Raw genomic sequence first — 22,425 nt, 5'->3', positions numbered from 1 at the left:
CCCTGTACGATGGGTTTCAGGATGCCCTCGATGTATCCAGAGAGGTTCTCACACAGGGTTCCGTTGCCTGATACGATAGGACGTCCGGGTGTGTTGGCTTTGTGTATCTTTGGGAGGCAGTAGAAGTCTCCCACGCGGGAGACTTTTTTTTTTGTTTGTTGTTTTTTTTTGGTGATTTGTATATTCTGTGAGACCTTGCAGGTAACACCTGTCTGTCTGCACACTGATTGCCTTGGCAACGGGCAGTTGAAAAAACTGTCTATACTCACCAAGCATTGTTCTGTGAATTATAAATGCGATTTCATTTCGAGGATTTCATTTCACATCGTTCACCTGACGAAGGGGGAAGCCTCCGAAAGCTTGTGAATTTAAAATAAAATTGCTGGACTATAACTTGGTGTTGTAAAATTGTTTACAATTGTCAACCCCAGTCCATCACCGGCATCTCCACATCATGACTACCGCAGTTATATAAGGTATTGGTGAGACCGCACCTGGAATACTGCATACAGTTTTGGTCTCCATACTTAAGAAAAGACATACTTGCTCTCGAGGCAGTACAAAGAAGGTTCACTCGGTTAATCCCGGGGATGAAGGGGTGGACATATGAGGAGAGGTTGAGTAGATTGGGACTCTACTCATTGGAGTTCAGAAGAATGAGAGGCGATCTTATTGAAACATATAAGATTGTGAAGGGGCTTGATCGGGTGGATGCGGTAAGGATGTTCCCAAGGATGGGTGAAACTAGAACTAGGGGGCATAATCTTAGAATAAGGGGCTGCTCTTTCAAAACTGAGATGAGGAGAAACTTCTTCACTCAGAGGGTAGTAGGTCTGTGGAATTTGCTGCCCCAGGAAGCTGTGGAAGCTACATCATTAAATAAATTTAAAACAGAAATAGACAGTTTCCTAGAAGTAAAAGGAATTAGGGGTTACGGGGAGCGGGCAGGAAATTGGACATGAATTTAGATTTGAGGTTAGGATCAGATCAGCCATGATCTTATTGAATGGCGGAGCAGGCTCGAGGGGCCGATTGGCCTACTCCTGTTCCTATTTCTTATGTTCTTATGTTCTTATGTTGACTCGACAGGGTAGATGCAGGGAGGATGTTTCCTCTGGCTGGAGAGTCTGGAACCAGGGGTCACAGAATCAGAATAAGGGGTCGGCCATTTAGGACTGAGATGAGGAGAAATTTCTTCACTCAGAGGGTGGTGAATCTTTGGAATTCTCTACCCCAGAGGGCTGTGGAGGCTCAGTCATTGAGTGCATTCAAAACAGAGATCGATAGATTTCTAGATATTAAAGGCATCAAGGGATATGGGGATAGTGCAGGAAAATGGCGTTGAGGTGGAAGATCAGCCATGATCTTGTTGAATGGCGGAGCAGGCTCAAGGGGCTGGATGGTCTACTTCTGCTCCCATTTCTTGTGTTCTTATGTTCTTGAACCGCTGCAGTCCGTGTGGTGACGGTTCTCCCACAGTGCTGTTAGGAAGGGAGTTCCAGGATTTTGACCCAGCGATGATGAAGGAACGACGATATATTTCCAAGTCGGGATGGTGTGTGACTTGGAGGGGAACGTGTAGGTGATGTTGTTCCCATGTGCCCGCTGCCCTTGTCCTTCTAGGTGGTAGAGGTCGCGGGTTTGGGAGGTGCTGTCGAAGAAGCCTTGGCGAGTTGCTGCAGTGCATCCTGTAGATGGTACACACTGCAGCCACAGTGCGCCGGTGGTGAAGGGAGTGAATGTTTAGGGTGGTGGATGGGATGCCAATCAAGTGGGCTGCTTTGTCCTTTTTTTAAATTCGTTCACGGGATGTGGGCGTCGCTGGCGAGGCCGGCATTTATTGCCCATCCCTAATTGCCCTCGAGAAGGTGGTGGTGAGCCGCCTTCTTGAACCGCTGGATGGCGTCGAGCTTCTTGTGTGTTGTTGGAGCTGCACTCATCCAGGCAAGTGGAGAGTATTCCATCACACTCCTGACTTGTGCCTTGTAGATGGTGGAAAGGCTTTGGGGAGTCAGGAGGTGAGTCACTCGCCGCAGAATACCCAGCCTCTGACCTGCTCTTGTAGCCACAGTATTTCTCTCTGTCTCTCTATCTCTCTCTATCACTCTCTTTCTCTCTCTTTCACTGTGTTTCTCTCTTTGTCTCTCTCTCTCTTTCTCTCTTTTTTCTGTCTCTGTCTGTCTGTCTCTATTTCTCTGTCTCTTTCTCACTGTCTGTCTGTCAGTCTCTGTCTGTCTGTCCTCTCTCTTTCTCCCTGTCTCTCTCTCTTTCTCTCTGTCTCTCTCTGCCTCCCTATCCCTATCTCTCTGAATCTCTGTCTCTCTCTTGATGTCTCTCTCCCTATCTTTCTCTTTCTCTCTGTCTCTCTCTGCCTCTCATTCTCTCTCACTCTCTCTCTGTCTCTCTCTTTCTCTATCTCTCTCTCTGTCTGTCTATATCTCTTTTTCTGTCTCTCTCTGCCTCTCATTCTCTTTCACTCTCTCTCTGTCTCTCTCTTTCTCTTTCTCTCTCTCTCTGTCTGTCTATGTCTTTTTTTCTGTCTCTCCCTCTTTCTCTCTGTCACTCTCTCTCTACGAGCATCAGCTCTTTTCTGGTATGGCTATGGTGAGTCAGTGTGAGGGGCCGTCTCAGCGATTGAGTGGACGATGCAGTGAGTTAGTTGTCCGGTGTTTGTGCCAGGAGTCAAGCTGTGGTGTCTCAGTGTGAGCGGAATGTATGAAATGTCAGAGTAAAGAATGGAAAGATTGGCTGTCAGTCAGCTTGAAATGGTCCATACGGAGCAGGATGCTGAGTTGGATCCCATTTAATTTGTGGTGTCCTGATCTGGCCGACCTCAGTCCGTTTCCATCCTGCTTCACCCAGATTGAGCCATAGGCTTTCATGAATGGTGCCTAAGGTCCTGACTCCTGCTTACTGGGACTGAGGAAGCTCCCCCTGAGAGCTTGGGATTGGAGAGACAGAGGTCACTGGGATTGAGGAAATTCTCCCCAAGATTGGGGGATTGGAGGGACAGAGGGCACTGGGACTGAGGAAACTCACCCTGAGAGTGGGGGATTGGAGGGACAGAGGGCACTGGGACTGAGGAAACTCACCCTGAGAGTGGGGATTGGAGGGACAGAGAGCACTGGGACTGAGGAAACTCACCCTGAGAGTGGGGGATTGGAGGGACAGAGGGCACTGGGACTGAGGAAACTCACCCTGAGAGTGGGGGATTGGAGGGACAGAGAGCACTGGGACTGAGGAAACTCACCCTGAGATTGGGGATTGGAGGGACAGAGAGCACTGGGACTGAGGAAACTCACCCTGAGAGTGGGTATTGGAGGGACAGAGCGCAGGGGCTGAGGAAACTCACCCTGAGAGTGGGGGATTGGAGGGACAGAGAGCACTGGGACTGAGGAAACTCACCCTGAGAGTGGGGATTGGAGGGACAGAGAGCACTGGGACTGAGGTAACTCACCCTGAGAGTGGGGATTGGAGGGACAGAGAGCACTGGGACTGAGGAAACTCACCCTGAGAGTGGGGGATTGGAGGGACAGAGGGCACTGGGACTGAGGAAACTCACCCTGAGAGTGGGGATTGGAGGGACAGAGGGCACTGGGACTGAGGAAACTCACTCTGAGAGTGGGGATTGGAGGGACAGAGAGCACTGGGACTGAGGAAACTCACCCTGAGAGTGGGGGATTGGAGGGACAGAGAGCACTGGGACTGAGGAAACTCACCCTGAAAGTGGGGGATTGGAGGGACAGAGGGCACTGGGACTGAGGAAACTCACCCTGAGAGTGGGGGATTGGAGGGACAGAGGGCACTGGGACTGAGGAAACTCACCCTGAGAGTGGGGGATTGGAGGGACAGAGGGCACTGGGACTGAGGAAACTCACTCTGAGAGTGGGGATTGGAGGGACAGAGGGCACTGGGACTGAGGAAACTCACTCTGAGAGTGGGGATTGGAGGGACAGAGGGCACTGGGACTGAGGAAACTCACCCTGAGAGTGGGGGATTGCAGGGACAGAGAGCACTGGGACTGAGGAAACTCACTCTGAGAGTGGGGATTGGAGGGACAGAGGGCACTGGGACTGAGGAAACTCACCCTGAGAGTGGGGGATTGGAGGGACAGAGAGCACTGGGACTGAGGAAACTCACCCTGAAAGTGGGGGATTGGAGGGACAGAGAACACTGGGACTGAGGAAACTCACCCTGAGAGTGGGGATTGGAGGGACAGAGAACACTGGGACTGAGGAAACTCACCCTGAGAGTGGGTATTGGAGGGACAGAGAGCACTGGGACTGAGGAAACTCACCCTGAGAGTGGGGATTGGAGGGACAGAGAGCACTGGGACTGAGGAAACTCACCCTGAGAGTGGGGGATTGGAGGGACAGAGGGCACTGGGACTGAGGAAACTCACTCTGAGAGTGGGGGATTGGAGGGACAGAGAGCACTGGGGATGAAGTTTGAGGCATTATTAAGACTTTGAATTTTTGACCATTTTGAACCGACCGGAGAGCTGAATTTTACGGTGTGCTCACCAACCCCAGAATTCAGGGTCCTTGTTTGTTTGTATATTTTTTGTAAAATGACCAGTTTAGAGAAAGGAACAGCTGCACTCTGATTAAACAAACATTTGTTGCTTTTTAAACTGAACTGCCAGCGTTAAGATTGATGTTGAAATCCTTCTGACGCTCTTGCTGTTTTTGGAGCCAGTATTATTGAAAACAGTGAGTGGAATGTAAATTGCCTGAAGCCACTTTCTGAATCCCAGGCTGAGCTGGTGTCTGTGCGATGAGTTCTTGTCCATCCCACCCGTGCTAGTCTATGAAACACCTTCTCAAGGACCTTGTGGCTTTGTACATTTTCTTCTTTGTGATGCATATGTAGATCAAGCGAGTGGCACTTGGTGCAGCCGCTGAACCCTGACCCCTCAGTGAGGGGTGGGTCTGACATTTTGACACTCCTGTCCAATCAGATTCCAGGGTCCAGTTCTCAGCAGCTTGGCCCTGGACTCAAGGACTGGAGGTCACAAATAGGTTGTGGAGTTCTGATGATGTCTGGGCCAAAGTACTTGTTATCTCGGATTTTCAGACACTAGTTTATGCACAATTTGTGACCAGCAGTCACGACGTGGTGAATGTACCTGTAAAGTACTGTAGCTACTGTGTGACAGTGGGGGGACCCCAGTCACCTGCCTAGTTACTTGTTGTAAGGCCATAGAACCAAGGCAGTTTGCAGCACACAAGGAGTCCATTTGGCCCATCGTGTCTGTGCCAGCTCTCATTCTATCTCAACCCACAGGCGCAATCTGTCACTGCTCCCCTGTCATATCTGGGCGACCCTTCAAATCCCTCTCTCCTCCTCCTGGGAAAGTTCTTTATCTGATGGGTGAACCCTCTCTCACCTCCAGCTTCCACCTTGCCTCCCTTTGACCTTTCTGTTGGTCACCCCTCCTAATGTCTCCTTCTTTGGTTCACAGTCCATTGTTGGCTAATTACACCTCAGTGAAGCACCTTGGGATGTTTCTCGGCATTAAAGGTGCTGCATAAAAGTGGAGAGGTTAGTTTGGGAAATGCAAACTTTGCATTGTTGCAGTAGATGCTGTACAGAAATTGTTGGGGCAGAGTCGAGGGAGATTACCGCAACATTGACGGACACTGACATCCTTCCCCTTGCTGAACAGAACATTCCTTCAACAATGAAGAGCATGATTTAATAGCAGATTAAGATGAGGAGGAGGGATATGAGTGCATTGCCAACCTTCCCGTTCCAGGGTCCTGACACTCACACTCTACTTCATTTGCTCCTCACAGGTCACGGCCACTGATGCTGACAGTGGAAGCTTCGGATCCATCACTTACTCGATTGGCTCTGGGATCGGCAGCATTGTTCCCACACAGTTCTCCATCGAGAAACACACAGGATGGCTCTGTATCACCAACAGCCTGGACCGGGACACAGGACCCAATCACTATGACTTCACAGTGTCGGCAGTCGATGGAGTAAGAAATACCATAAAATCTCATTGCATTGACCCGACCAGCACCTGAAAGGGTCAGGTCCCATTGGGAGTGTTTGATGGGACAGTGTAGAGGGAGCTTTACTCTGTATCTAACCCGTGCTGTACCTGCCCTGGGAGTGTTTGATGGGACAGTGTAGAGGGAGCTTTACTTTGTATCTAACCCTGTACCTGCCCTGGGAGTGTTTGATGGACAGTGTAGAGGGAGCTTTACTCTGTATCTAACCCTGTACCTGCCCTGGGAGTGTTTGATGGGACAGTGTAGAGGGAGCTTTACTCTGTATCTAACCCGTTCTGTACCTGCCCTGGGAGTGTTTGATGGGACAGTGTAGAGGGAGCTTTACTCTGTATCTAACCCTGTACCTGCCCTGGGAGTGTTTGATGGACAGTGTAGAGGGAGCTTTACTCTGTATCTAACCCTGTACCTGCCCTGGGAGTGTTTGATGGGACAGTGTAGAGGGAGCTTTACTCTGTATCTAACCCTGTACCTGCCCTGGGAGTGTTTGATGGACAGTGTAGAGGGAGCTTTACTCTGTATCTAACCCTGTACCTGACCCTGGGAGTGTTTGATGGGACAGTGTAGAGGGAGCTTTACTCTGTATCTAACCCGTTCTGTACCTGCCCTGGGAGTGTTTGATGACGTAATGTAGAGGGAGATCTGGCTGACCAGACCTGAACCCACATGGATCTACAGGGTCAGGTGCTTTGGATGGCTAAGACCTTCCCCCAGCACTGGCTGCCCACTGCGATCGGATCCTCTGGCTGATGTCCAAAAGTAGGCACTGGAAACTCTCCAGCACCGATCAGCGGACCGATGTTCTGGTTAAGGAAGAAAAGGGATTTGACTCCAGGCTTTCTGCCTGCCCCTGTCCGATCCCAAAGTTGGAGAGAGCCTGCTGCCTACTTCTTTAGGGTTCCCTCAAAACGGGTACCCTGAGGCTGACTGAGTAGCAAAATGATGCAGGACCCCTGGTATCTCCTCCCCACCCCCGCTCCTCCCTCAGGAGAAGCATGGGATATTCCAGGGAAACATGGAGGGAGGGAGGCCCAGCCCTTACCAGACCTCACGCCATCCTGTGCTTTGCGTTAGATAAATAAACATCTCCAGGGAGCCGGTCTCAGGGAAATGGTTAGTGTCTGGTGCTGGTTAGATGGATTTGTCCAGTTCAGGATCTTGGGACTTGTGCTGAATTCATCGAACGTCCTGCTTGGTACGTTGACCATTCTCACTTTGCGCCAACATCTCTCCTCCAGGGGGGTTTGAACTCCATGGCCTATGTGAAAGTTTACTTGGATGATGTCAATGACAACAGGCCCGTGTTCTATCCAGTGGAGTATGCGGCCAGCCTGAGCTCACAGAGCATGCCTGGGACAGTCATCGTCAGGGTGACTGCTTACGACAAGGACGGTGGGCCGAATGGGAAGGTGACGTATCGCATCATCTCAGGGAACCTGCTTCTGCTGTTCACTCTCAACAGAGATACAGGTAAATGCTTTGAGAAAAGGTTTGCTGCATTCTGAGTCCACTTGTGTCTGGAGTAATGAAGTTCTGCATTTTCTGTCTGGTGACTGGGCCATCACATCATTCATTGAATTACATGGAAACAGGCCATTTGGCCCAACCAGTCCATGCTGGTGTTTCTTCTCCACATGAGCAATATCCTAACACCATATCCCTTTATCCCCCATTCATCCAACCACCTATCTATCAGAGTATCATAGTAGGTACAGCACAGGAGGAGGCCTTTCGGCCCATCATGCCTGTGCCAGCTCTTTGAAAGAGCTGTCCATTTAATCCCACTCACCTGCTCTTTCTCCATTGCCCTGAAAATTTTTTCCCTTCCAGTATTTATCTAATTTTCTTTTGAAAGTTATTATTGAATCTGCTTCCACCGCCCTTTCAGGCAGCACATTCCAGATCAGAACAACTCACTGCGTAAAAAAATGTTTCCTCATGTCGCCTCTGGCTCTTTTGCCAATCACCTTAAATTTGTGTCCTATGGTTCCCGACCCGTCTGCCACTGGAAACAGTTTCTCCTTATTTATTAAAGGCTGGCTGTACTTAAAGTAGATAAGTCACCCGGTCCGGATGGGATGCATCCTAGGTTGCTGAGGGAAGTAAGGGTGGAAATTGCGGAGGTACTGGCCATAATCTTCCAAACATCCTTAGATACGGGGGTGGTGCCAGAGGACTGGAGAATTGCAAATGTTACACCCTTGTTCAAAAAAGGGTGTAAGGATAAACCCAGCAACTACAGGCCAGTCAGTTTAACCTCGGTGGTGGGGAAACTTTTGGAAACGATAATCCGGGACAGAATTAACAGTCACTTGGACAAGTGTGGATTGATTAGGGAAAGTCAGCACGGATTTGTTAAAGGCAAATCGTATTTAACTAACCTGATAGAGTTTTTTGATGAGGTAACAGAGAGGGTCGATGAGGGCAATGCAGTTGATGTGGTGTATATGGACTTTCAAAAGGAGTTTGATAAAGAGCCGCATGGAACGTAGGAACATAGGAATATAGGAACAGGAGTAGGCCATTCAGCCCCTCGAGCCTGCTCCGCCGTTTGATAAGATCTTGGCTGATCTGTGATCGAACTCCTCTTTGGCCCATATCCCTTAATACCTTTGGTTGCCAAAAAGCTATCTATCTCAGATTTAAATTTAGCAATTGAGCTAATATCAATTGCCATTTGCGGAAGAGAGTTCCAAACGTCTACCACCCTTTGTGTGTAGAAATGTTTTCTAATCTCGCTCCTGAAAGTTCTGGCTCTAATTTTTAGACTGTGCCCCCTACTCCTAGAATCCCCAACCAGCGGAAATAGTTTCTCTCTATCCACCTTATCTGTTCCCCTTAATATCTTATAAACTTTGATCAGATCACCTCTTAACCTTCGAAACTCCAGAGAATACAACCCCAATTTGTGTAATCTCTCCTCGTAACTTAACCCTTGAAGTCCGGGTATCATTCTAGTAAACCTACGCTGCACTCCTTCCAAGGCCAATATGTCCTTCCGAAGGTGCGGTGCCCAGAACTGCTCACAGTACTCCAGGTGCGGTCTAACCAGGGTTTTGTATAGCTGGTTCTGGACTCCCCAGCCAGGGGAAACATCCTCCCTGAATCTACCCTGTCTAGCCCTGTAAGAATTTTGTATGTTTAAATGAGATCACCTCTCATTCTTCTAAACTCTAGAGAATACAGGCCTAGTCTACTCAATCTCTCCTCATATGACAGTCCTGCCATCCCAGGAATCAGTCTGGTGAACCTTTGTTGCACTCCCTCTATGGCAAGTATATCCTTTCATAGATAAGGAAACCAACATTGTACACAATACTCCAGGTGTGATCTCACCAAGGCCCTACATAATTGCAGTAAGACATCTTTACTCCTGTACTCAAATCCTCTTGTAATAAAGGCCAACATACCATTTGCCTTCCTAATTGCTTGCTGCACCTGCATGTTAGCTTTCAGTGGCTGGTGTACAAGGACGCCCAGGTCCCTTTGAACATTTCCCAATCTATCACCATTTAAAAAATACTCTGCATTTCTGCTTTTCCTACCAAAGTGGATAACTTCACATTTTTCCACATTATATTCCATCTGCCATGTTCTTGCCCACTCACTTAGCCTGTCTATATCCCTTTGAAGCCTCTTTGCACCCTGCTCACAACTCACATTCTCACCTAGTTTTGTGTCATCAGCAAACTTGGAAATATTACATTTGGTCCCTTCATCTAAATCATTGATATATATTGTGAATAGCTGGGGCCCAAGCACTGATCCCTGCGGTACCCCACTAGTCACAGTCTGTCAACCTGCAAAAGACCCGTTTATTCCCACTCTCTGTTTTCTGTCCGTTAACCAATTCTCAATCCATGCCAGTATATTACCCTCAATTCCATGTGCTCTAACTTTGTTCACCAACCTCCTGTGTGGGACCTTATTGAAAGCTTTCTGAAAATCCAAATACACCACATCCACTGGTTCCCCCTTATCTATTCTACTAGTTACATCCTCAAAGAACTCCAGTAGGTTTGTCAAACATGATTTCCCTTTCATAAATCCATGTTGACTCTGCCAAATCCTATTATTATTTTCGAAAGGGCGCTGTTATCACATCCTTTATAATAGATTCTAGTATTTTCCCTATTACTGATTTCAGGCTAACAGCTTGGTAGTTCCCTGTTTTCTCTCTCCCTCCTTTTTTAAATAGTGGGGTTACATTTGCCACCCTCCAATCTGCAGGAACCATTCCAGAACCTATAGAATTTTGGAAGATGACAACTAATGCATCCACTATCTCTATAGCCACTTCTTTCAAAACCCTGGGATGTAGATCATCAGGTCCTTGGGATTTATTGACTTTCAGTCCCATTAATTTCTCTAGTACTATTTTAACACTATCACAAAGTCCATTGGCTCCAGTCGGAATCAGTTCTTTCCCAGAAGCTCTGCTGATGCGTCTCATTGTTTCTGGTAGTTTGTGTTGGGAGAGTTTCCTGCCCTGTGAGAACTTCCTGTTTAACAGCCGGCCTCCTCGGGCAGCTGTGAAAAGCATATTGTTCAGCTCGGAATGGGTGAACGAGATGGGGACACGTCAACAGTTCCATTTTTCTCTCTCAATTGTTTTTCACTTTTATTGGCCAAATATGTGAATGGATCGACTGCCTTCTACAGCTGACCAGCTCACACACTGCCCATCGACAGGTGGCAATCCTGCCCGGACTCCAATGCTTCCGACCCTGGGCTGAGGTCAGGATCACAGCGGGGTCAGGGTGGGGTCAGGGCGAGGATAGGAGAATTTAGCCCCGAATATCTAAACTGACAGATAGCCAGGGTAATGCACTGAACCCACCCCTCCTCACGGCCGGGGGGCAGCACTTGGGAGCCAGAGCTGGGTGCAGTCTGAGGGAGCAGCACATGTTAGGCTGTTCCAGGCTGATTTACCCCCTCACTGTGCGGTCCTGCTCTGTTACACTTAGTCACATAGCCTTTGACTGTCTGCAGGACTCTGTCTGCGATTACCCATTACTACAGTGAGATCTACTAGGTGTCATACTCATTGGGACTGAGTGAGAGGGAGCTTAGTCCTGTCAGGTGCAATAAATCCCTTAGTGGATCACACAGTCACACCTTACAGTGTGTGTGCTGTAAATACTGCTGGATGTTGGCCATTCCTCCTGTACAACTCGCTGAAACATAGCTCTCTTTTCCTCTTCCTCTTCCTGTGCCTTTGGCAATTTCCTGTATCAGCTAAAAGTTCTTAAACACTTGCCAAGAAATACTAGCTTTTAACCAGTGATGCCTGGAGATCTCAGCTCACTGACTGCTTGCAATCAGCCTGCCCAGTCTGGAATTCACTCACAAGCTGCTGGGGCTAAACCTGAGTCAAACAGGCCGGAGGCACCTGGCCTGAATGCACTTTGTAACTTGCTCATTGTCCAATGAAGTGCAGACGTTCAAAGAATGGCTGAGGATCAGATTGTACTCTCATTGTTCTGGGTATCAGGAATAACACACTGCCTTCTCGAACAGGAAGCCCACAGGACAAGTATAAAAATAAAAATTGCAAAAATAACTTACTGCTGTTTAGCAACTGTTCAAATCCTCTCTGCGAGTGCGAGACAGATCAAAACACAATTCTTTTTTCTAGATTTAAGTTGTGCCTAAGCACATCAGTGTCTCTGGTCAACGAGAGATCAAGAACGATTCAGTGTCTGTGGGTAACGAGTGATCAAGAACGATTCAGTGTCTGTGGGTAACAAGTGACCAAGAACAATTCGGTATCTGTGGGTAACGAGAGATCAAGAACAATTCAGTATCTGTGGGTAACGAGTGATCACGAACAATTCGGTATCTGTGGGTAACGAGTGATCAAGAACAATTCAGTGTCTGTGGGTAACGAGTGATCAAGAACAATTCAGTGTCTGTGGGTAACGAGTGATCAAGAACAATTCAGTGTCTGTGGGTAACGAGTGATCAAGAACAATTCAGTGTCTGTGGGTAACGAGTGATCAAGAACAATTCAGTGTCTGTGGGTAACGAGTGATCAAGAACAATTCGGTATCTGTGGGTAACGAGTGACCAAGAACAATTCGGTGTCTGTGGGTAACAAGTGATCACGAACAATTCAGTATCTGTGGGTAACGAGTGATCACGAACAATTCAGTATCTGTGGGTAACGAGAGATCAAGAACAATTCAGTATCTGTGGGTAACGAGTGATCACGAACAATTCAGTATCTGTGGGTAACGAGTGATCACGAACAATTCAGTGTCTGTGGGTAACGAGTGATCAAGAACAATTCAGTATCTGTGGGTAACGAGTGATCACGAACAATTCAGTGTCTGTGGGTAACGAGTGATCAAGAACAATTCAGTATCTGTGGGTAACGAGTGATCACGAACAATTCAGTATCTGTGGGTAACGAGTGATCACGAACAATTCAGTGTCTGTGGGTAACGAGTGATCAAGAACAATTCGGTATCTGTGGGTAACGAGTGATCAAGAACAATTCAGTATCTGTGGGTAACGAGTGATCAAGAACAATTCAGTGTCTGTGGGTAACAAGTGATCACGAACAATTCAGTGTCTGTGGGTAACAAGTGATCAAGAACGATTCAGTATCTGTGGGTAACGAGTGATCAAGAACGATTCAGTGTCTGTGGGTAACGAGTGATCAAGAACAATTCAGTGTCTGTGGGTAACAAGTGACCAAGAACAATTCGGTATCTGTGGGTAACGAGAGATCAAGAACAATTCAGTATCTGTGGGTAACGAGTGATCACGAACAATTCAGTGTCTGTGGGTAACGAGTGATCAAGAACAATTCAGTGTCTGTGGGTAACGAGTGATCAAGAACGATTCAGTGTCTGTGGGTAACGAGTGATCACGAACAATTCAGTGTCTGTGGGTAACGAGTGATCAAGAACGATTCAGTGTCTGTGGGTAACGAGTGATCAAGAACGATTCAGTGTCTGTGGGTAACGAGTGATCACGAACAATTCAGTGTCTGTGGGTAACGAGTGATCAAGAACGATTCAGTGTCTGTGGGTAACGAGTGATCAAGAACAATTCAGTGTCTGTGGGTAACGAGTGATCAAGAACGATTCAGTGTCTGTGGGTAACGAGTGATCAAGAACAATTCAGTGTCTGTGGGTAACGAGTGATCAAGAACGATTCAGTGTCTGTGGGTAACGAGTGATCAAGAACGATTCAGTATCTGTGGGTAACGAGTGATCAAGAACGATTCAGTGTCTGTGGGTAACGAGTGATCAAGAACAATTCAGTATCTGTGGGTAACGAGTGATCAAGAACAATTCAGTATCTGTGGGTAACGAGTGATCAAGAACAATTCAGTGTCTGTGGGTAACGAGTGATCAAGAACGATTCAGTGTCTGTGGGTAACGAGTGATCAAGAACGATTCAGTATCTGTGGGTAACGAGTGATCAAGAACGATTCAGTGTCTGTGGGTAACGAGTGACCAAGAACGATTCAGTGTCTGTGGGTAACGAGTGATCAAGAACGATTCAGTGTCTGTGGGTAACGAGTGATCAAGAACGATTCAGTGTCTGTGGGTAACAAGTGACCAAGAACAATTCGGTATCTGTGGGTAACGAGAGATCAAGAACAATTCAGTATCTGTGGGTAACGAGTGATCAAGAACAATTCGGTATCTGTGGGTAACGAGTGATCAAGAACAATTCAGTGTCTGTGGGTAACGAGTGATCAAGAACAATTCGGTATCTGTGGGTAACGAGTGATCAAGAACAATTCAGTGTCTGTGGGTAACGAGTGATAAAGAACAATTCAGTGTCTGTGGGTAACGAGTGATCAAGAACAATTCAGTGTCTGTGGGTAACGAGTGATCAAGAACAATTCAGTGTCTGTGGGTAACGAGTGATCAAGAACAATTCGGTATCTGTGGGTAACGAGTGACCAAGAACAATTCGGTGTCTGTGGGTAACAAGTGATCACGAACAATTCAGTATCTGTGGGTAACGAGTGATCACGAACAATTCAGTATCTGTGGGTAACAAGAGATCAAGAACAATTCAGTATCTGTGGGTAACGAGTGATCACGAACAATTCAGTATCTGTGGGTAACGAGTGATCACGAACAATTCAGTGTCTGTGGGTAACGAGTGATCACGAACAATTCAGTATCTGTGGGTAACGAGTGATCACGAACAATTCAGTATCTGTGGGTAACGAGTGATCACGAACAATTCAGTATCTGTGGGTAACAAGAGATCAAGAACAATTCAGTATCTGTGGGTAACGAGTGATCACGAACAATTCAGTATCTGTGGGTAACGAGTGATCACGAACAATTCGGTGTCTGTGGGTAACGAGTGATCAAGAACAATTCGGTATCTGTGGGTAACGAGTGATCAAGAACAATTCAGTATCTGTGGGTAACGAGTGATCAAGAACAATTCAGTGTCTGTGGGTAACAAGTGATCACGAACAATTCAGTGTCTGTGGGTAACGAGTGATCAAGAACGATTCAGTGTCTGTGGGTAACGAGTGATCAAGAACAATTCAGTATCTGTGGGTAACGAGTGATCAAGAACAATTCAGTGTCTGTGGGTAACAAGTGATCACGAACAATTCAGTGTCTGTGGGTAACAAGTGATCAAGAACGATTCAGTATCTGTGGGTAACGAGTGATCAAGAACAATTCAGTGTCTGTGGGTAACGAGTGATCAAGAACGATTCAGTGTCTGTGGGTAACAAGTGACCAAGAACAATTCGGTATCTGTGGGTAACGAGAGATCAAGAACAATTCAGTGTCTGTGGGTAACGAGTGATCAAGAACGATTCAGTGTCTGTGGGTAACGAGTGATCAAGAACAATTCAGTGTCTGTGGGTAACGAGTGATCACGAACGATTCAGTGTCTGTGGGTAACGAGTGATCACGAACAATTCAGTGTCTGTGGGTAACGAGTGATCAAGAACGATTCAGTGTCTGTGGGTAACGAGTGATCAAGAACGATTCAGTGTCTGTGGGTAACGAGTGATCACGAACGATTCAGTGTCTGTGGGTAACGAGTGATCAAGAACCATTCAGTGTCTGTGGGTAACGAGTGATCAAGAACGATTCAGTGTCTGTGGGTAACGAGTGATCAAGAACAATTCAGTATCTGTGGGTAACGAGTGATCAAGAACGATTCAGTGTCTGTGGGTAACGAGTGATCAAGAATGATTCAGTATCTGTGGGTAACGAGTGATCAAGAACGATTCAGTATCTGTGGGTAACGAGTGATCAAGAACGATTCAGTGTCTGTGGGTAACGAGTGACCAAGAACGATTCAGTGTCTGTGGGTAACGAGTGATCAAGAACGATTCAGTGTCTGTGGGTAACGAGTGATCAAGAACGATTCAGTGTCTGTGGGTAACGAGTGATCAAGAACAATTCAGTGTCTGTGGGTAACGAGTGATCAAGAACGATTCAGTGTCTGTGGGTAACGAGTGATCAAGAACAATTCAGTATCTGTGGGTAACGAGTGATCAAGAACGATTCAGTGTCTGTGGGTAACAAGTGATCACGAACAATTCAGTATCTGTGGGTAACGAGTGACCAAGAACAATTCAGTGTCTGTGGGTAACGAGTGATCAAGAACAATTCAGTATCACTGGTTAATGAGTGACCAAGAACGATTCAGTCTCACTGGTTAACGAGTGATCAAGAACGATTCAGTATCACTGGTTAATGAGTGACCAAGAACGATTCAGTCTCACTGGTTAATGAGTGACCAAGAACGATTCAGTATCACTGGTTAATGAGTGATCATGAACGATTCAGTATCCGGGTAATGAGTGATCGGGAACGTATATAATGTAAAAAGGGGGAACTGGAGGCAATAATCAGTAGTGAGGAACCAGATGTAGTAGATTTAACTGAAACATGGCTCCACAAAGAACAGGACTGGCAACTAAATATTGCAGGTTATAACCTAATCAGAAAGGATACTAAAGGAAAAAGGGGCTGTGGAGTAGCTGTACTAACTGGAGATAACATAATGGCAGAATAAAAAAGGGACATAACTAACAGAAGGATAGACACAGAATCCACATGGATTGATATAAAAGGTAAGAAGGGATTGATCACGCTAATCGGGGTTTACGTCAAACCACCCAATGATGGAAAGGAGGCAGAGGAAGAAATATGTCAGCAAATATATGGAATGAGTAAAGCACATAGAATAATCGTGGGAGATTTTAACGACCCTATATAAACTGGCAAGAAGAGGTAGGGAAAGGGGAAAAGGGAATGGAGTTTTTACAATGTGTACAGGACTCCTTTCTTACCCATATGTGAGAAGCCCAACAAGAGAGGAATCACTGCTGGATCCAGTAATGGGAAATGAATCCGAACAGATAAGAGAAGTAAGCGTAGGGGAACATCTCGGCAATAGTGATCACAACATAATAACATTCAAAATAAAGATTGAGAAGGACATAAGACAAAGACCAATGTAATAAATTGGAAAAAAAGCTGGGTTTCAGATGAGAATGGACCTAGGGAAAATAAACTGGAAAAATTTACTGACCAGCAAAGAAATAGAACAACAGTGGGAAATATTTAAAACGGCGATCAATAGAGTCCAGGAGAAATATATCCCACTGAAAAGCAAGAAGAAACTAGCCAGTAATGACACACCATGGATGAGTAAAGAAATAAAGGCAAAATTGAAACTAAGGGAAAAGGCAAACACTGAGTACATAGACAATAAAGGAGAGGATGACAAAAGGGAATATGAAGAGATTAGGAAAGAAGTTAAAAAAAAATTAGGAAAGCAAAGAGAAACCACAAAATTAAATTATCATGGAATATAAAAAGAAATAGTGAAGTAATCTACAAACAAATAAATAACAAAAGAGTAATCAGGATAGGGATAGGGATAGGGATCGGGATAGGGATAGGGATCGGGATAGGGATAGGGATAGGGATCGGGATCGGGATAGGGATAGGGCCACTAAGGGATACACACGATAAACTCACAGGTAATGACAGTGAAATGGCAGAAATATTTAATAATGACTTTGCCTCAGTATTTACCAGAGAGACCAACATAGAAAATAGGAGCAAGAGTAGGCCATTCGGCCCTTCGGGCCTGCTCCCCCATTCAAAATGATCATGGCTGATCGTCTAACTCAGTACCCTGTTCCTGCTTTTTTCCCATATCCCTTGATCCCTTTAACATTATGAAATATATCCATCTCCTTCTTGAATATATTTAATGACTTGGCCTCCACTGCCTTCTGTGGTAGAGAATTCCACAGGTTCACCACCCTCTGAGTGAAGAAATTTCTCCTCATCTCGGTTCTAAATGGCATACCCCGTATCCTGAGACTGTGACCCCTGGTTCTGGACTCCCCAGCCAGGGGAAACATCCTCCCTGCATCCAGTCTGTCTAGTCCTGTTAGAATTTTATATGTTTCGATGAGATCACCTCTCATTCTTCTAAACTCTAGTGAATATAGGCCTAGTCGACCAAATCTCTCCTCATACGTCAGTCCTGCCATCCCAGGAATCAGTCTGGTAAACCTTTGTTGCACTCCCTCCATGGCAAGAACATCCTTCCTCAGATAAGGAGACCAAAACTGCACACAATACTCCAGATGTGGTCTCACCAAGGCCCTCTATAACTGCAGTAAGACATTCCTGCTTCTGTACTCAAATCCTCTTGCAATGAAGGCCAACATACCATTCGCCTTCCTAACTGCTTGCTGCACCTGAATGCTCACTTTCAGTGACTGGTGTACAAGGACACCCAGGTCTCGTTGCACCTCCCCTTTTCCCAATCTATCACCATTCAGATAATAATTTGCCTTTCTGTTTTTACAACCAAAGTGGATAACCTCACATTTATCCACGTTATACTGCATCTGCCATGTTCTTGCCCACTCACCCAACTTGTCTAAATCACATTGGAGCCTCTTTGCATCCTCCTCACAGCTCACATTCCACCCCAGGTTTGTGTCATCTGCAAACTTGGAAATGTTACATTTAGTTCCCTCATCCAAATCATTGATATATATTGTGAATAGCTGGGGCCCAAGCACTGATCCCTGCGGTACCCCACTAGTTACTGCCTGCCACCCGGAAAAAGACCCGTTTATTCCCACTCTCTATTTCCTGTCTGTCAACTAATTCTCAATCCATGCCAGTATATTCCCCCCAATCCCATGTGCTTTAATTTTGCACACTAACCTCTTGTGTGGGACCTTATCAAAAGCCTTCTGAAAATCCAAATACACCACATCCACTGGTTCTCCCCTATCTATTCTACTAGTTACATCCTCAAAAAACTCCAGCAGATTTGTTATGCATGATTTCCCTTTCATAAACCCATGCTGACTTTGTCCAATCCCGTTAATGCCTTCCAAGTGTTCTGTTATCACATCTTTTATAATAGACTCTAGCATTTTCCCCACTACTGATGTTAGGCTAACTGATCTGTAATTCCCTGTTTTTTCTCTCCCTCCTTTTTTAAATAGTGAGGTTACATTTACCACCCTCCAATCTGTAGGAACTGTTCCAGAGTCTATAGAATTTTGGAAGATGATCACCAATGCATCCACTATTTCCAGGGCCACTTCCTTTAGTACTCTGGGATGTAGATTATCAGGCTCTGGGGATTTGTCAGCCTTTAGCCCCATTAATTTCCCGAGCAATATATATTTTTTTCACTAATACTGGTTTCCTTCAGTTCCTCCCTCTCACGCGACCCTTGGTTCCCTAACATTTCCGGCAGGTTATCTGTGTCCTCCTTTGTGAAGACAGAACCAAAGTATGTGTTTAATTGTTCTGCCATTTCCCTGTTCCCCATTATAATTTCCCCCATTTCTGACTGTAAGGGACCTACATTTCTCTTCACTAATCTTTTTCTTTTGACATAATTATAGAAGCTTTTACAGTCAGTTTTTATGTTCCCTGCTAGTTTACTCTCATACTCTATTTTTCCCCTCTTAATCAATCTCTTTGGTGGGCAGGACATTAGAAGAAGAGATTGAAAAAGATATAATGACATTTAAGATAGAAAGGAGGGAGATAATTGATAAACTAATCAAACTTAGAGAGGTTAAAACCCCTGGTCCGGATGGAATGTATCTGCACATATTAAAAGAAGTTAGGGAAGAGATAGCAGAGGCACTATTACATATATATAAAAATTCACTGGAAAAGGGAATAGTGCCAGAGGACTGGCCGACAGATAATGTGATTCCTATATTTAAAAACAGAGATAGAACAAATCCTGTGAACTATAGACCAATTAGATTAACGTCGATGGTAGGAAAGATAATGGAATCTTTACTCAAAGATGTAATAGCAAAACCTCTAGAAACCGAGAATATAATAAAGAGTGAAATGCACGGATTTCGGAAGGGAAGGTCCTGCTTGACCGAACTTATTGGATTCTTTGAAGAAGTAACAGAAAGGGTAGACAAGGGTAATGTAGTAGATTTAATATATTTGGATTTTCAAAAGGCCTTCAATAAGATACCGCATAGTAGACTCATGACTAAGGTCAGAGCATGTGGAGTCAGGGGACAGGTAGCAGAATGGATAGCAAACTGGCTACAAAACAGAAAACAAAGAGTAGTGGTTAAAGGTAGTTACTCAGACTGGCAAAAAGTGGGAAGTGGTGTTCCACAGGGATCGGTGCTGGGACCACTGTTGGTCACAGTTTACATGAACGATTTGGACTCGGAAATCGGAAGTGCAATTTCAAAATCTGTGGGCAACACCAAATTGGGGGTGTAGTTAATATCGATGAGGATTGCGACAAAATACAGGAAGACATTAATAAACTTGCAGAATGGGCGTGTAATTGGCAAATGAATTTCAATATAGGTAAGTGCGAGGTGGTACGTTTTGGTGGGATACACAAATCACAAAATTATGAGGGGCACAGATAGGATGGATACTAAGGAGCTTTTTCCCTTCGTTGAGGGTTCTATAACAAGGGGACATAGATTCAAGGTAAAAGGCGGGAGGTTTAGAGGGGATTTGAGAAAGAACTTTTTCACCCAGAGGGTGGTTGGAGTCTGGAACTCACTGCCTGAGAGGGTTGTGGAGGCAGGAACCCTCACAACATTCAAGAAGCATTTGGATGAGCACTTGAAATGCCATAGCATACAAGGCTACGGACCAAATGCTGGAATATGGGATTAGAGTAGACAGGGCTGATGGCCGGCGCGGACACGATGGGCCGAAGGGCCTCTATCCGTGCTGTATAACTCTATGACTCTATGACTAAAAGTAGCAGAGAAGTTCTGTTAAACTGGTTTCGAACTTTGGTTAGGCCACACTTGGAGTACTGAGAACAGTTCTGGTCTCCATATTATAAAAAGGATATAGAGGCACTGGAGAAGGTGCAAAAAAGATTTACTAGGATGATACCAGAACTGAGAGATTATATCTATCAGGAAAGATTGAGCAGGCTGGGGCTCTTTTCTCAAGAAGAGAGAAGATTGAGGGCTGACCTGATAGAAGCCTTTAAGATAGAATCAGAATCATACAATGGTTATGGCACAGATGGAGGCCATTCGGCCCATCGAGCCCGTGCTGGCTCTTTGTAAGAGCAATCCGGTTAGTCCTATTTGCCCACTCTTTTCCCGTAGCCCTGCAAATTTTTTCCCTTTAAGTATTTATCCAAATTCTTTTTGAAAGTTATTATTGAATCTGCTTCCACCGCCCTTTCAGGCAGCGCATTCCAGATCAGAACAACTCGCTGCGCAACAAAGTTTTTCCTCATGTCACCTTTGGCTCTTTTGCCAATCACTTTAAATCTGTGTCCTCTTGTTCTTGACCCTTCCACAAATGGGAATAGTTTCTCTTTATTTACTTTATCTAAACCCTTCATGATTTTGAACACTTCAATCAAATCTCCTCTCAATCTTCGCTGCTCTAAGGAGAACAATCCCAACTTCTCCAGTCTATCCAGGTAACTGAAGTCCCTCACTCCTGGATCCATTCTAGTAAATCTTTTCTGCACCCTGTCTAAGGCCTTCACATCCTTCCTAAAGATTATGAAAGGGTTTGATAGGGTAGACGTGGAGAAGATGTTTCCACTTGTGGGGGAGACCAGAACGAGGGACCATAAATATAGGATAGTCACTAATAAAATCCAATAGGGAATTCAGGAGAAACTTCTTTAACCAGAGAGCGGTTGGAATGTGGAACTCGCTCCCACATGGAGTAGTTGAGGCGATTAGCGTAGATACATTTAAGGGGAAGCTAGATAAACACATGAGGGAGAAGAATTGAAGGATATGTTGATAAGGTGAGATGAAGAAGGTTGGGAGGAGGATAGACAGGATAGATGCAGGGAGGATGTTTCCCCTGGCTGGGGAGTCTAGAACCAGGGGTCACAGTCTCAGAATAAGGGGTAGGCCATTTAGGACTGAGATGAGGAGGAATTTCTTCACTCAGAGGGTGATGAATCTTTGGAATTCTCTACCCCAGAGGGCTGTGGAGGCTCAGTCATTGAGTACATTCAAAACAGAGATCGATAGATTTCTAAATATTAAAGGCATCAAGGGATATGGGGATAGTGCAGGAAAATGGTGTTGAGGTAGAAGATCAGCCATGATCTTGTTGAATGGCGGAGCAGGCTCGAGGGGCCAGATGGCCTACTCCTGCTCCTATTTCTTATGTTCTTATGTTCTAGGAGGCTCATGTGGAGCATAAGCAACGGCATGGACTTGTTGGGTCGAATGGCCTGTTTCGGTGCTGTACGTTCTATGTATTGGCGGAGTAGGCTCGAGGGGCTAAATGGCCTTCTTGTTCCTAATGATCCTAAGATCATGTTGAGCTGATATAAAACCTTAATAAGATCTCAGTTGGAGACTGTGGAGACTTGAGTTTTGGGCTCCACACGGTAGGAAGGATAATGAGGCTTTATTGAGGGGACAACACAGATTCACCAGGATGCGGCCTGGACTGAGGAAATACAAACAAGACTTAGAAACTTCGGGCTGCTTATGTTGGAAGAGACGGCAGAATGATTTAATAGAAGTGTATAAAAGTATGAAAGGTTGGGACAGGGTAGATAGAAACAGACTGTTTCCAGTGATTGAGGGCCTGGAATGAGGGGCTCTGGATACAAGATTAAATTTAAGAGATTTCAAAATGAGGCCATGGGCTTGATTTTAAAAGGGCGGTGGGATGGCAGCGGGGTCGGGGGGGCAAACCTGACTAATACAAATTTATGTTTCCCCACGCGATTGCGGCTTAATTGGTGGCCGTTGATCTTGTTTCCGGGTTTGCTGTCCGAAAGCTGCGCAGCGGACGGACTGCGCACCCGCATGACAGGCTGTCAGCTGGAGGAGCTCTATTTAAAGGGCCATTGCTCCGATGGATTTTGCTGCAGCAAAGACCAAGAAGATACAATGGAGCAGCACAGG

General features: G+C 45.8%; 1 protein-coding gene across 1 annotated transcript in view; it reads left to right on the top strand.

Annotated features, from left to right (window-relative positions):
* LOC137310055 (protocadherin-16-like) overlaps positions 1-22,425 on the top strand; it is a 351,469-nt gene that overhangs the window by 200,701 nt on the left and 128,343 nt on the right. The window contains exons 2-3 of the mRNA XM_067978016.1: positions 5,799-5,987; positions 7,259-7,490. Of these exons, the coding sequence (XP_067834117.1) occupies positions 5,799-5,987; positions 7,259-7,490 (421 nt within the window). The remainder of the gene's footprint in view (positions 1-5,798; positions 5,988-7,258; positions 7,491-22,425) is intronic.

This window comes from Heptranchias perlo, unplaced genomic scaffold, assembly GCF_035084215.1.
Source record: "Heptranchias perlo isolate sHepPer1 unplaced genomic scaffold, sHepPer1.hap1 HAP1_SCAFFOLD_204, whole genome shotgun sequence".
Taxonomy (NCBI): Eukaryota; Metazoa; Chordata; class Chondrichthyes; order Hexanchiformes; family Hexanchidae; genus Heptranchias; species Heptranchias perlo.
The sequence above is the reverse complement of the archived record's forward strand: the minus strand, read 5'-3'. Positions and strand labels throughout refer to the sequence as shown.